This window comes from Labrus bergylta, chromosome 10 (assembly GCF_963930695.1).
Source record: "Labrus bergylta chromosome 10, fLabBer1.1, whole genome shotgun sequence".
Classification (NCBI taxonomy): domain Eukaryota; kingdom Metazoa; phylum Chordata; class Actinopteri; order Labriformes; family Labridae; genus Labrus; species Labrus bergylta.
The window spans coordinates 1,873,144-1,887,084 of NC_089204.1; the positions used below are offsets into that span (position 1 = coordinate 1,873,144).

The window sequence follows — 13,941 nt, forward strand, 5'->3', positions numbered from 1 at the left end:
ACAGCTAATACTTTGTGTTCTTTTTGTTTTTTAGCTTGAGAGAGGGGAAGGAGGGCCTGCTCGCAAAAACCCGGACGCGACTAACGGATATTGTACGGATGTGCTTCTTTGAGGCAGGCCGGAGCATAGCTCACAAGTGTGCTCGCTTTCTCGCACTTTGTATTAGGTAAGAACCCCAAACCTAAAGTTTCTCATACCCTGAGCCTGAATGAAATGTTGTTTTGGAGGCTCTATGTTCTGGCTTTTGTATCCACAGCTTGAAAAGTCACTTTGGTGAGAGCAGTTCTTTTTTCGAATGAAACACCAAATTAAATGAACCGAGGGCCAATCTGATATAGGAGCTTGACAAAATGAATCAAAAGATGTGCTTTATTTTTTAATTTAAGGTAGTTTATCTACCTGTAGTGTTCTGTAGATTTGACAAAAGTTTTCATGGACCGTTTCTTGTCAATAAAACTATTTCATTGGATAAAAGAAAGTTAACAAGGCAAGAGACCAGCTCCCTCACCAGGGTGGCTGTGTTCCTTGGGACAGGTATCATGCCTATAAGGATGCCCTTGCAACTGCCTAGGTAGCATTTTTTCTCCTTATTGTCCCTAAGAAAATAGCCACACTGTTCAAAGAAGAGCTAAGTTGAAACCTGAATAAACAAAAGCAGAGAATGATTTTTGTACACTCAAGGGCACATTGACACTAGCAAAGTTGTTCCGTACCGTACATAACTGAGTTAATCAATGGTTATGTCATGATAATAGAAAAGGCCTTTGTGATGATTACCAGTAGATGTTTTTTTATTTTGTGTTTATATGTAGTTGATAAATAACGTGCTGTACTTTTTGTAGCAATGGGAAAGGGGACCCCAGTCAACAGGGTTTTGGCATGAGTCTGCTGAAGGCTCTGTTGGACAATATGCCTTACTTACCTGCAGCAGCAACAGGTGGTAAGTGACTGAAATGAACAAAATGCAGTACATGTGTTGTTTGGCTCCCCTGTGTTTCTCATTTTTCACCTCTCTTTCTGGTTTCAGGCTCTGTGTTCTGGTACTTCGTGTTGCTGAACTATGTGAAGGAAGAGGACATGGCGGGCTGCAGCACCGCCTGTGCCTCCCTGCTCACCGCAATCTCTCGGCAGCTGCAGGACCGCCTCACCCCACTGGAGGCACTTCTGCAGACCAGGTATGTTCCCAACTTTTCAGGTCAATGATAGCTTACAAATATTTTTTTTCAATTTTAGTATTTAAGTAATACTCGGTAGATATAAGTAATTCAAGCTACCTCTGTTTATACAGCTGGGCATTGCCTCTGTGTTAAGAGTCCTCGCTTCCTCAATATTTCTGCTTAAGTCTCTGCTCTCCTACCTTCTGTCCACTCTCCCACAGGTACGGCCTGTACAGCTCTCCATTTGACCCCGTGCTCTTTGACCTGGAGGTCAGTGGTTCCTCCTGTAAGAATGCCTTCAACAGCAGCATCGGAGTCCAGTCAGATGAGATCGACCTCTCTGACATTCTCTCAGGTATTAGCTATGCACTTATTCAAATCAAAGAGGTTACAATGACAGATTAATAACATATGATCAGTGTATTGAATTGAAGTAAAATGCTGACAGAAGTGTGGCAATTTAGTGATATATTTCAAAATGTCAACCTGTGTTAGACATGATCAGTGCTGAAAAAATGGCTTTGTTTTTATGTATGTAGTATGTAAATTGAAATACTTCTTCCTCTGTTTTAAGAGTAAATGGCCAAAGCTGAGTTGTTTTCTTCCCTGTTTTCCGTTACTCATGCTGTGTGCCCCGCAGGGAATGGAAAAGTGAGCAGCTGTGCAGCAGCAGAGGGCAGCTTTACAGCTTTAACAGGACTCCTGGAGGTGGAGCCTTTGCACTTTACTTGTATCGCCACCAGTGATGGCACACGGGTGGAACGAGATGACGCCAGCATGTTCACTGGTAAACAATTTTTAAAATACATTTTGTTTTGAGTCTCTTTAGCAATGCCTGAACTTCTCTTTTTTATCCCCAGTGAGTACATTTGGCGTGACGCCGACTGTAGGTGGCCTGTCAACAGGGCCTGTGGGTGAAGCTTCCACAGCCCTCAGCTCTGCAGCCCAGGTGGCGCTCCAGTCGCTGTCCCACGCTATGGTTTCTGCAGAGCAGCAGCTGCAGGTCCTGCAGGAGAAACAACAGCAGCTACTGAAGCTACAGCAGCAGGTCAAAGTCTGAGTCACACACAAATCCTCACTTAGGATTTCCCTTACCTGGACAGTATAAGAGGGCAAACAGGAAGTCAAACCCAAGACGAAAATCTGTAGACTTTGTCAATTCCTGGCTCAGAACATCTAGATGACACAATCCAAAAAGTCCCTTTTTAATTAAAAAAAAAAAAGGGACATAACAGGTAGCATAAATTCAGGGAGGCGAAGGGATATTTATGGGTTGTTAAGTTCTTACAATGACAACGTCATGCTTGAGAACTATAATTATTATGTAGTATAATCTAAATAGACATAAATTCACAAAAGGATGTAAGAAAGCCCTTATTCATTTTTTGGCAGCAATCAAAATACCTGGGGATTAAAACAATCTGCTGACTGTTTCAACACTGATTCTTTATTGTTTTATAGCTATCCTGTTCTACCCCGCCCCCTTACCATTTAACAGCACTAATAGCTGTTATTATACCAGTTTTGAGCTCCTATGTTGTGCTTAGTAAAATCTCTTTTGTCTGTCCCACGTACAGAAGGCCAAGCTTGAAGCCAAACTGCATCAGACCACCTCTGCTGCCGCCGTTGCCTCAGGTGTGGGGCCCATCCACAACTCTGTGCCTTCCAACTCCTCCTCTGCCCCGGGCTTCTTCATTCACCCCTCCGATGTCATCCCCCCAACACCTAAAACCACTCCCCTCTTCATGACTCCTCCCCTTACGCCACCCAATGAGGCAGTGTCAGCAGCCTACAGCGCTGAGCTGGCTCACCTGTTCCCTGGCTCCATGATGGACCCGGGGCCTGTCAACCTTGCTGCACACAAGAACACACACAAAGCCAAACCGGTTAGTGACACACTATCAGAATCAATTTATTCTATATATTTAATGAACATATAATTGCAGTCATAAGCCCTGATTATGGTGTCAGGTGCTACTTCAATGTGTACACTTGGGGGAGAAATCAATCACTGGTTTATTGATGAGATCTTAAACTACAACAGCTAATGTATATTGTACTTTCTTTCTTTTTTTTTTAATTAATAAAAGAAATTCATTTTTTTATTGTGATTATCTTATTACCGGTATATGTTTCTACTTCAGAGCCCCATGGGTAGTGGTCTGGCTTTGGCTATTTCCCAGGCATCTCACTTCCTGCAGCCTCCTCCTCACCAGTCCATCATCATAGAGAGGATGCACTCTGGTATGTCATTTAGCAATGCTACACTTTTATCACCTAACTTTTAAAGTTTCAATAAATGTTTGAAAAAGGTTAGAGGGTTAGGTTTGTTTATACATAAATCATCAGAAAGTTACATTTGTGTAGTTTCTTCAGCTTGATTTATTTTTTATTTTTAAAAAAAGCAAATTTGTGGCTAAGGGATCTTCCTGTTTCTGCTGTACTCTTGACCAGGAGCCCGACGCTTCGTCACGCTGGACTTTGGCCGCCCCGTGCTCCTAACTGATGCTCTCATCCCGACGTGTGGTGACCTGGCCTCGCTGTCGATCGACATCTGGACGCTGGGGGAGGAGGTTGATGGCCGCAGGCTGGTGGTAGCCACTGACATCAGCACCCACTCTCTCATTCTTCATGACCTGCTGCCACCACCTGTGTGCAGGTTCATGAAGGTTAGTTATTTGTCTTAATCGTCTTTCAATGATTGCAGGAAGACCTGATGTATCTGAGTATGGCACTTTTGTTAATCACAGTAATGTAATCTCTTGGTTAATGTCCTTCTCTTTTCAGATCACTGTCATTGGGCGCTACGGCAGCACCAATGCTCGGGCAAAAATCCCCCTGGGCTTCTACTATGGACACACCTACATCCTTCCGTGGGAGAGCGAGCTTAAATTGATGCATGATCCTCTGAGGGGGGAGAGTGATGCAGCGAGTCAGCCGGATGTGGACCAGCACCTGACCATGATGGTGGCGCTGCAGGAGGACATCCAGTGCAGGTAGAGCTTTAAAAAAAACTACTGCATTCTCAGTTTGTAGAGTTTGACTTACTTTGTTCTTTATGAATTTATAATCTGTTACTTAAATAATTTCAAGTAAATGTAAGAAATTGTTACAATTATCTTATCAAAAAAATCCTCGGGAAAGAACGACATCAACTATTTTCTTTTTCCTCTTCCTTTTTACCCATTGCTTTAATTTTTAAGAAATAGACTAGGGCTGTCAGCATTAACTAGTTAATCGTGATTAATTAAGGTCTAATATTAATGATTTTTTTTTATTGCATGCTATTTTGTCTCTTTAGGCACACTGTAGATTAACCTTCGCAGTGTTTCACTACAGTCACAGTGATGGAAAAGTATGACACCTCTGAATGTCTCATTTCACCCTAAAACTTAGCAAAGGCTTACCAATTTTCTTTCAAAAGCTTTTCACCATATTTGTTGGCCAGTGTTTCTAATAGGAGCATGTGGTTACTTATTAGACAGACTCTTCAGGAATGTATTCATTCATATTTGCTGATGTGAGTTTTAAAGCGCACATGTTCCTCTGTTCCTGTTCACTAGGTATAACCTAGCTTGCCATCGCCTAGAGACCCTCCTGCAGAACATCGACCTGCCGCCTCTCAACAGCGCCAACAACGCTCAGTACTTCTTACGAAAACCAGACAAGGTGGTGGAGGAGGACCAGCGGGTTTTCTCAGCCTATCAGGACTGCATCCAGCTGCAGTTGCAACTCAACCTAGCTCACCACGCCGTCCAGAGGCTGCGGGTGTCACTGGGTGCCGGCCGCAAGTCTCTCCCCTCAGCTGGGGCGGCAGAGACCCAGGAGCTCGTCCACAACTCCTCTACTGAGCAGCTGAGGACCATAATCCGCTACCTGCTGGACACTCTGCTAGGCCTGCTGCATTCCAACAACGGTGAGCAAGGAACTGGACATAGCTGGGTCTGAAAATCCATTCAGTGTTGAAATATATGCATTTTTTCCCACCTGAATTTGACAAATTATTAATGGGCTGCAGCATTAGTCCTCAATTCTTTAATTTGTGTGTTTATTTTTTTGAACATTTTTAGGCCACTCAGTGCCTTCAGTGTTGCAGAGTACCTTCCATGCGCAGGCCTGTGAGGAGCTCTTCAAACATCTTTGCATCAGCGGGACGCCTAAGATCCGTCTTCACGCTGGACTGCTGTTGGTGCAGCTCTGTGGAGGGGAGCGCTGGTGGGGCCAATTCCTCTCAAACGTACTGCAGGAACTCTACAACTCAGAGCAACTACTTATCTTCCCCCAGGACAGGTAGAGGCCATGACATTTTTTTTTTATGACACTTCATTTGGTGCTTTTTGCTTAGTACAAATCAGAAAAAAAGAACAAACGAACATCACTGAATGAAAAGGCAAGTGTGTGAGAAAAACATAGAAAGAAAGCAAGTTAAAGAGCGGTAGATGCAGAATCAGTCAAAATGTGTTATACATGGAGTCTCTCAAAGTCAAAGTCAACTTTATTGTCAATTTCAAAATATGCCAGACATAAAGTGGAATCGAAATTGCGTTTGTCTCCGTCCCGCGGTGCAATACAACCAAAATAAGGTAAAATAAGATAAGGTAAAATAGATCAAATAAAATGAAGTAAAAATAAGATGAAGAGGCTGTGTGAGGGGTGGGTGGGGTCACGCACAATGCTGGTTGCTTTGCGGGTGAGGCGGGTACCGTAGAGGTCCAGAAGAGAGGGGAGTGGGACACCGATAATCCGTTCAGCAGCCTTCACTGTGCGCTGCAGGGTCTGAAGGGAGTTTTCATCCCACATCACCCTCATCCAGTCGGGCAAGAAATGAGTCCAAGATAGCTGGAAATGAATGGCTGACATCATATGGGCGATCTATTTCTGAACAGAAGGCGGGTCAGAGGACTCCCAGTCTCTTAGAATGAGTCTCTTGGCGATTGACATCCAGCGCCACTAATGGGCGTGGAGAAACCTTCAGTTACCTTTGAGCAGCTGAAGATGGAAAATCCACCATCTGACTGAAAATCTTTTATAGGACTTGAAATATGAGGCAAACAGTTATGACCAGAATCTAGTTAGTGAAGGGCAGAACCAGAAGGCGTGAGAAAGCGTGTCCTCTGACACTCTGCATCTGCAACACAGTGTCGAGACAGAGGAGTCAAATCTTAAATTAGATTTAATCCAATTACCAAAAGCTCTACAGAAAAGATTTCCAAAGCTTTTAAACACATCGAGGACAATGAAAGTAATTAAAAAATATATATTTTCTTTTGTTTTAAATACCTTTATTTGATACTCATAAGCAGGGGGTGGGCGGGGTATTACATTTATTTACATTTATTTAATTAAGTTCAGTTTTTTTAAGCTGCTTAACATGTCTCATAAATCAGCTTGTACAAACATGAATTTCAATCTGAAAATGTAATTAATCCATGATAGAGTAACCTACTTTGAGACATTGAGTAAAGGACATACCGTAGTCGCCCCTTCATTACATGTTTATGTATGCTTTTATATATATATATATATATATTAATATATTAATATTTCGGTGCAGGAATGGGTGCTGAGATTGTAACTTCTGTTTTTCTTTCCAGGGTGTTCATGCTCCTGTCTTGCATTGGCCAAAGATCGTTGAGTAACAGTGGAGTGTTGGAGGGCCTCCTGAACCTCTTAGACAGCCTTCTTTCTCCACTACAGCAGCCTCAAGCAGCTGCCCAACGCAGGACTGAAGGTATTGCTACCTTGAATTTGGAAGAGTTATAATTATATTGCAAAGCTTTTTATGTGTAATGGAGAGAACTTGTTAAGAGTGAAAGGCTTATAATATTGATCAAAGCACAAATGACAGATTTGTGTGTGATGAATGTATATTTGAATTAAATAATTTAGCAGATTGAGGTCAAAGACTGTGTATTTATTATGTGTTTTTTCAGGAGTCTTGGATATCCCCATGATCAGCTGGGTAGTGATGCTGGTTTCTAGACTATTGGACTACGTGGCCAGCATAGAAGACGAGGCCTCGGGTGGGAAGAAGAACCTTGGAAAAGAGCGGGAGAGAAGTTATACAGGTATGTAAAGATTAAGATTGACTTTATTGATCCTGCAAGAGGAAATTCTGTTTTTACACTCTGTTAATCATGCAACACACACATGCACAAACAGCATCCTATGGACATGCACTAATTGAGAGACGTCAGAGTGACGGAGCTGCCCACAGCGGGCGCTCCTGAGCTGGTGGTGGGGAGGGGGTTTGGTGCCAACTTCCATATTTGGTCCGCACCGGGACTTGAACCGGCGATCCTCAGGTTCCTAACCCAAGTCCCTACAGACTAAGCCATTGCCGCCCATAAAGTGTCCGATGATTTGATTTGAAATTTTAAAACCTTCAATGAACAGTTTTTAATGCACTTCAGGACTTCACTTTTTAAAGAAGGAAAGTTCAAAGAAAAGAAAAAACAATTGTCATTTTCATATTATCAATCACTATATCATAACTTTGAGGCTGCTGTGAATTCATTCAGTCTGTGTTTAGATATATGTTCTAAATGTTAAATGTCTTTTGAAATGCTGCAACTTCTAAATGAACCTCACACATGATGAGCTTTTAAAGAAGAAAAAATAAAATCCTCATAGATTATTGGGTAACCTTTTTTTCTAACAGCAGAATAAGCGTGTCCAAAACCTCATGTAAAAGTCATGCAAAACACATCAGGGATGTTACGAGCGACTCATTTCTTTTAAATTAAATTGGTCGACTCGTCACATTAAGAAACAGTCAAAATTTAAAAAAAAAATGTCACTTAACAAAGCAAAACACAGTATCACAAACTGTTCAGGTAAACAATGTTGAATTAGTTTGTAGAGTGTGTCTAATTGTAGCATTGCTAGCACCACCATCCTTCTGTCCTTGCCAAGTCCACATTCCTGTTCTAAAAGTGGTTGAGCATTGCTCCGGTCGATTTGCCAGTTTAACCTGCGCACATCTCTGTCAGACATCTGATTTCAGAAATTGAACCTGAACGCATGGTTGTTTTTTGTGAATTTATCAGTTTTCAACTGGTCAGCTGATGATTTTTGTTGTCGATCTGTCCTTCAGGTATTCAGTGGAGCTTCATCAACAACAGCCTTCAGTCTCAGAGCTCCAGCAGGTCAGCCAAAGGCAGCAGCAGCCTGGATCGACTCTACTCTCGCAAGATCCGCAAGCAGCTCGTCCACCACAAGCAGGTAAATGTGTCTCAACCAAACACCAGCTTCCATTTAAATAGATACATTTTGATGTGTTCTTGAAATCCTCTGATAGTGTTATATGAAAATGTGCACTTAAGTCTGATACAAGTCTTATAATATATAAACCCGGGACTATGACTTTCTTGTTTTGTTTTTTTACTTGTTTGCACATCTCATGATGCTGCAGCATTAAATTTGGTTGTCTTGAGTGAACACTTTTGCAGTTCTTATATTTATCATGCGCTTTTTATTGTAGCAGTTAAATCTATTGAAAGCTAAACAGAAAGCTTTGGTGGAGCAGATAGAGAAGGAGAAGATCCAGAGTAACAAAGGCTCCTCCTACAAACTCCTGGTGGAACAGGCCAAGCTCAAACAAGCAACATCCAAGGTGAGAAGTTAATCATTCACTGCAGTGTATAATAGGAAGCCCTGTCACTTTATAAAGCCCTGTTCACACATGCACAAAACTCCTGAAAATTTCCCAAATTTTCATGGTGTGCTGCATGTGTGAACACATAGGCTAAACTTTTAAACCAGACTTTAACTGGAATTTTCCCTGCCAGCCCCCTAGTAATAATTGTATTGTGAGGTCAGTGGTAAGCCGATGTGTGAACCAGGCAGGTAATATTCAGGATTATTCAGCCTGAGGGGTTGGGAGAGGATTGTGACGTTTATATCATGCGACCGATGCCATCGTCATGCATGTCATGAAACTGCTTCCGTATGTTTTCTCCCTACCAATATGTTCTTCTATTCTCTTTTGTTTATACTGTGGATACCTCCTAAACATGTACCATTGATATAAAGGCAAATTAAACATTAGATTCTGTTGCTAGTTTGCCATCTTGACACATCGTCTTTTCTGCCATGGATTGCCTGAGACATTGAAAAACGTGTCCTTGTTCTGACATTTTTAAATGTCTTGTAATCCCCTGTTTACCCTCCCTCCATATTGCAGCACTTTAAAGACCTAATCCGTCTCCGACGGACTGCTGAATGGCCCCGCTCCACGTTGGATACAGAGTCCACAACTGCCAAAGAAGCCCCAGAAGTAGAACCCCTGCCCTTCACTCTGTCCCATGAACGCTGCATCTCTGTGGTTCAGAAGCTGGCCCTGTTCCTCCTCTCTATGGACTTCACCTGCCACGCTGACCTGCTACTCTTTGTCTGCAAGGTATTCATCCTACTCAAGTACAAAGACTTTTTAAATATTCTGATCTAAAATGTCAAGTCAATGAATACTGTTGTCTTACCCACTCAGGTCCTTGCTAGGATAGCAAATGCCACAAGACCCACAATCCACCTGTGTGAAGTAGTGTCTGAGAATCAGCTGGAGCGTCTGCTGCTCCTGCTTGTGGGAACCGACTTCAACCGAGGGGACATTTCCTGGGGGGGCGCCTGGGCTCAGTATTCCCTCACATGTATGCTACAGGACATCCTGGCAGGTGTGTTAAGTTTGTGGGTTGTTGTGTTATTTTCTATCTTACAGGTCTTGTGTTTTAGTGGCGTACAATTAATATATGAAACTGATTTCATACTTTGTCATCCTCCCAGGTGAACTGCTGTCTCCAGGCTCTCTGGATGTAATGGACGAAGTGGCGGTGGGTGAGGAGGCTGGGGCATCGTCCTCCTCAGCAGGGGCCGATTCAGATGACTCCCTGCCCCAGCCGGCCCCCATCCCCCTGGTAGAGAGCATTGATGAGGCCCTGGTACCCGATATCATCGCAGGTACTGCCGGGAACTCCTCGGTTTTCCAAAGTGCGTGGGTAACCCTATCGGTTCTCAACTCTTCCAATAACACAACACAGATACAAACACACATGTTTCTCATCTCAATATCAAGTATGACTTTTCTTCTTTGACATGGCTGCATGGTTACTGTTTTTTCTCCACAGTATGATATGATGTGAACTGTTAATGTCTTTTTAAAGCTTTTTAGAGTGAGAGTTCAGACATCTAGATTCAATTTAACAACATGTCATTCAAAGTTGCATTGTCATCATGGTTATTTGCCTTTGCGTTGTAGAGATAAGTGAACACTGCATTGGAGATGGACACTATCATCACTGTCACTTATTTGTGTCTCAATGAAGAAACACTCAATTTGGTGTCTTGTGTATGGACTCTCGCTTTAGTACTGGAGTTTAGGCCGGTATAGCATTAAAATTGCCCAGTAACGTGCTAAAGAAAGAGTTTCTCTTGCTTCTATGTTTCCCTAGTGTGCTTGCTTGGCAATATTAAAGCTGTTTTTATTATCTGAAGGTGCTCCACCTCTGTCATCTTTGGAAAAAGATAAAGACATAGACTTTGACTTGCTACAAGACCTGATGGATGTTGATATTGATCCTTTAGATATTGATTTGGAAAAAGATCCACTTGCTGCCAAAGTTTTTAAGGTACGTTGATTAAGACATATTATTTTCCCTTTTTAAAATTCACTTCTGTAACGATGTAACAAACCTGTCGGTAAATGGAATGTCACTTCTTATCAATTACTGTTATACGTAATTCTATATGTACTTTTTTTTTTAACTTTATGATATTTCTTGCAAATTACAGTTTAGGTTCATAACCATACACTGCATACACAATTTTATTTAAAATGTTTCTATTTAATCCTTAAACAAGAGCCACCCCCCAATCCATAGACTGTATAAGACGTGAATGTGGACACGTGATTCCTACTTGGATTCTGGCAGATGTTTTTGAAATTTTTTGACAGAATTGACTTTATAAAGACAAGAGAGTTGAGCTGGATGTCAAAGGATTAGATTTGTTTGACAAGGTTAATTGATAATAACATTTTAAGCTAGAAAACAGGCTGAACACAATGTTCTTTTTCATTAAATCATCCATTCTACTCTTTAGAGTCTTTTACTATGACTGAAGAGGTTGTAGTCAAAGGTTTGACATGGCAGTTAACCATGCCTTAAGCTAAAGCTCAAAATAGATTTTTTTTGTTAACAAAATGACCATTGTTCTGTATTGAAGAAGGCTTCAAACCAACCATTGAAACCGTAATAATGAACCCTTACAATGAAAAATATTTTTTAGGGCATAAATCCAGTAACAATTGGCGTCATTTTGGGCACGATAGCCGAGAAGTTAAAGCATGCGTCCCGTGTACAGAGGCTGTAATCCTTGTAGCAGCCTGGGCTCGACCCCGACTCTCTGCACTTTGCTGGTTGTCATACCCCTCAACTGTCCTCTCAAAATTTGGCCAAAAACGGGGAAAGGAAGCAGTAAAAACACTAAATACTTTTAATGTTTACCAGGGCTGGTAAACAATTACTGGTACATTTTTTAATCACAATTAATCACTGAATTTCACCAGTTAATCACAATAGATAACATTTTTATCGCATGTTTAAAATCCCATTACTTTGCATTTGATAAGAGTTTTTGTTTGGCTTTTATTTTGTACCGTTTTAAGCTGAGAGTATTTTACCTCTTATTTGAATACAAACTTTTATTTTGAAATAATACAGACAGCCCTAATATTTTCACATTATTGTTTTCCCCTCAAACCTACCCTACAGCGCAGCTTCCCACACTTTTCCAACGAAGAAATTAAAAACCTTATTGTTCAGTTAATTGTTCATTTTAATCAGTGACAGAGATATAGCATTATCTGAAACTCTGCAAGGTCAAACAACTTCCAAGCTGCTTGTTTAATAGAAGAATCGCCAAGAACAAGTAGCTGTTAAATATGTAGACAAAGTAACGTTTGTCGGCCCTTTCTAGGCTCAAATAAGAAAACTGGTTTACACTCTTTGTACTTTTAGCACCTTCATCAATATTCTGGGATCTTAAATTAAATGTAGAAATTGAAGTGTCCAAACAAGACGAGTCATTTTTTTTGTCATGTTTCACATCCCCCTCTTCTCATGTCCATCCTCAGCCTATAAGCAGCACCTGGTATGATTACTGGGGCGCTGACTACGGCACATATGGGTACAACCCATACATTGGAGGCGTTGGTATCCCGGTGTCCAAACCTCCTGTTGCTGCAGAAAAGCCAGGATCTCAGAGTCTGTCAGTGTCCGTGTCACAGGGTGAGTACGGGTGGAAGAACAGACCTCACTGCATTTGTTTTATATAATGTTTTTCAATCTGACCTTTGACCTTTATGCCTACCTTTCATAGCGCTGGATGCGCGGCTAGAAGTGGGACTAGAGCAGCAGGCTGAACTCATGCTCAAAATGATGGCAACTCTGCAGGCTGATTCCATTCTCCAGGCCCTCACCTCAAGCTCCTCCACAGGTGAGTAAAAAAGACTGTATGAAACATGGAAATGATCATTTTACACAATTAGTATTTTTGCTTATTGTAACGTAATTTCTTCAGGATTTTCAACCATATCTCTTGAATCAGTGTTATCAGAGTTATTTCAATTGCTTGAAATCCTTCAGATCTCTTTTACCTCAAGGTTTGAGAAATAATACTCTTACTATTATATTTTCTATTTAAGAACAATTTAAACACAATAATTAAAACACCATGCTCTCATGTGGCCGTATTTATTGCTGCCCCCCCTGCATGATTTTACCATGTTTGAAAAAACACAAAATCTAATTTAATTATGCCATCAAAAACAAACAATATGGTGAAATGAAAAATGGAAGCCTTGCCCTTATTGCAAAAATAACAAAATGTTATGCTCATCCATGAGCTGCAGCTCTTTAACAACCGCTTCACAAGAACAAAACAAATTACAGCTGTTTATTTAAAGCACACCTGGTACACCCAGGAAACAAGAGCTTTCATGCTTTTGTGCGCCACATAGACAATGAATGTGTTTGAGAACGGAGTGCAGCGCCCACTGCTACCTGAAATGCACTTTAGAGTTACGCTGCAAATAAGGATGAAGTCTTCGGTAATAGTTGTTTTGGATTTTTGCGAACTTTCTAGTTGTTTTCAGGAAATCTGTTTTGATGACTAAAAAAAACTGTTCAAGTTTAAATTGGTGGTCTTTCGTTCTAAAGTACAAGTTTTACTTGTTGATTGGCTTTCAGTGAACCAGGCCTCCAATGGGACTGATGACTCCCTGCTGAGAGCTCTCCATGGAGGAGGCTCTCCTCCTGTTAGCGGCCTGATCCAAGCCTCATCCATCCCAATACTGAGCGCCTGCTTCAATAAGCTCTTCTCCATGCTGCAGGTCCACCACGTACAGGTATGTCAGACTCAGTGCATATTTAAAACATATGATTCTTTGTCACTAATGTTTTCAGTAGAGGCACCTACTGAAACCTTGACTCTTCAATGGTTTTATTTTTTAATCTGTTCATAGTTTCATGGGAGGCTACAGAGCAAATTCTAGATTGTCTTAATGTGTAAATGTTTCTTTTGCCACTTTATAGCATTGATATTTGCCATTAAATTGAAGGTAAAGTTTGTCTTATTTTGTGCAGATTTTTCATGAATATCTCCAGGACACCCTGTAAAAACTGTAGCGATAATAAAGTTAATAAACCCCCCTCCCCAAAAAGAAATTCTCTATAATGTAGCCAGTTATTAGATGGCCATCTTTTCACATGTAAATCAGCAAACTACATCA

General features: G+C 41.3%; 1 protein-coding gene across 6 annotated transcripts in view; it reads left to right on the forward strand.

Moving 5' to 3' along the window:
- The window catches only part of birc6 (baculoviral IAP repeat containing 6), a 116,927-nt gene that overhangs the window by 20,722 nt on the left and 82,264 nt on the right, over positions 1-13,941 (forward strand). For 2 of the 6 annotated variants that reach the window (XM_065959846.1, XM_065959849.1), the window contains exons 19-41: positions 35-166; positions 843-940; positions 1,028-1,175; positions 1,379-1,512; positions 1,798-1,944; positions 2,018-2,205; positions 2,735-3,043; positions 3,302-3,401; positions 3,612-3,826; positions 3,945-4,153; positions 4,721-5,073; positions 5,228-5,447; positions 6,752-6,888; positions 7,091-7,225; positions 8,254-8,381; positions 8,641-8,772; positions 9,343-9,558; positions 9,646-9,829; positions 9,939-10,142; positions 10,647-10,780; positions 12,286-12,439; positions 12,531-12,647; positions 13,400-13,557. In XM_065959846.1, the coding sequence (XP_065815918.1) occupies positions 35-166; positions 843-940; positions 1,028-1,175; positions 1,379-1,512; positions 1,798-1,944; positions 2,018-2,205; positions 2,735-3,043; positions 3,302-3,401; positions 3,612-3,826; positions 3,945-4,153; positions 4,721-5,073; positions 5,228-5,447; positions 6,752-6,888; positions 7,091-7,225; positions 8,254-8,381; positions 8,641-8,772; positions 9,343-9,558; positions 9,646-9,829; positions 9,939-10,142; positions 10,647-10,780; positions 12,286-12,439; positions 12,531-12,647; positions 13,400-13,557 (3,952 nt within the window). The remainder of the gene's footprint in view (positions 1-34; positions 167-842; positions 941-1,027; positions 1,176-1,378; positions 1,513-1,797; positions 1,945-2,017; positions 2,206-2,734; positions 3,044-3,301; positions 3,402-3,611; positions 3,827-3,944; positions 4,154-4,720; positions 5,074-5,227; positions 5,448-6,751; positions 6,889-7,090; positions 7,226-8,253; positions 8,382-8,640; positions 8,773-9,342; positions 9,559-9,645; positions 9,830-9,938; positions 10,143-10,646; positions 10,781-12,285; positions 12,440-12,530; positions 12,648-13,399; positions 13,558-13,941) is intronic. The other 4 variants (XM_065959850.1, XM_020647827.3, XM_065959848.1 and 1 more) reach the window with 3 other exon arrangements.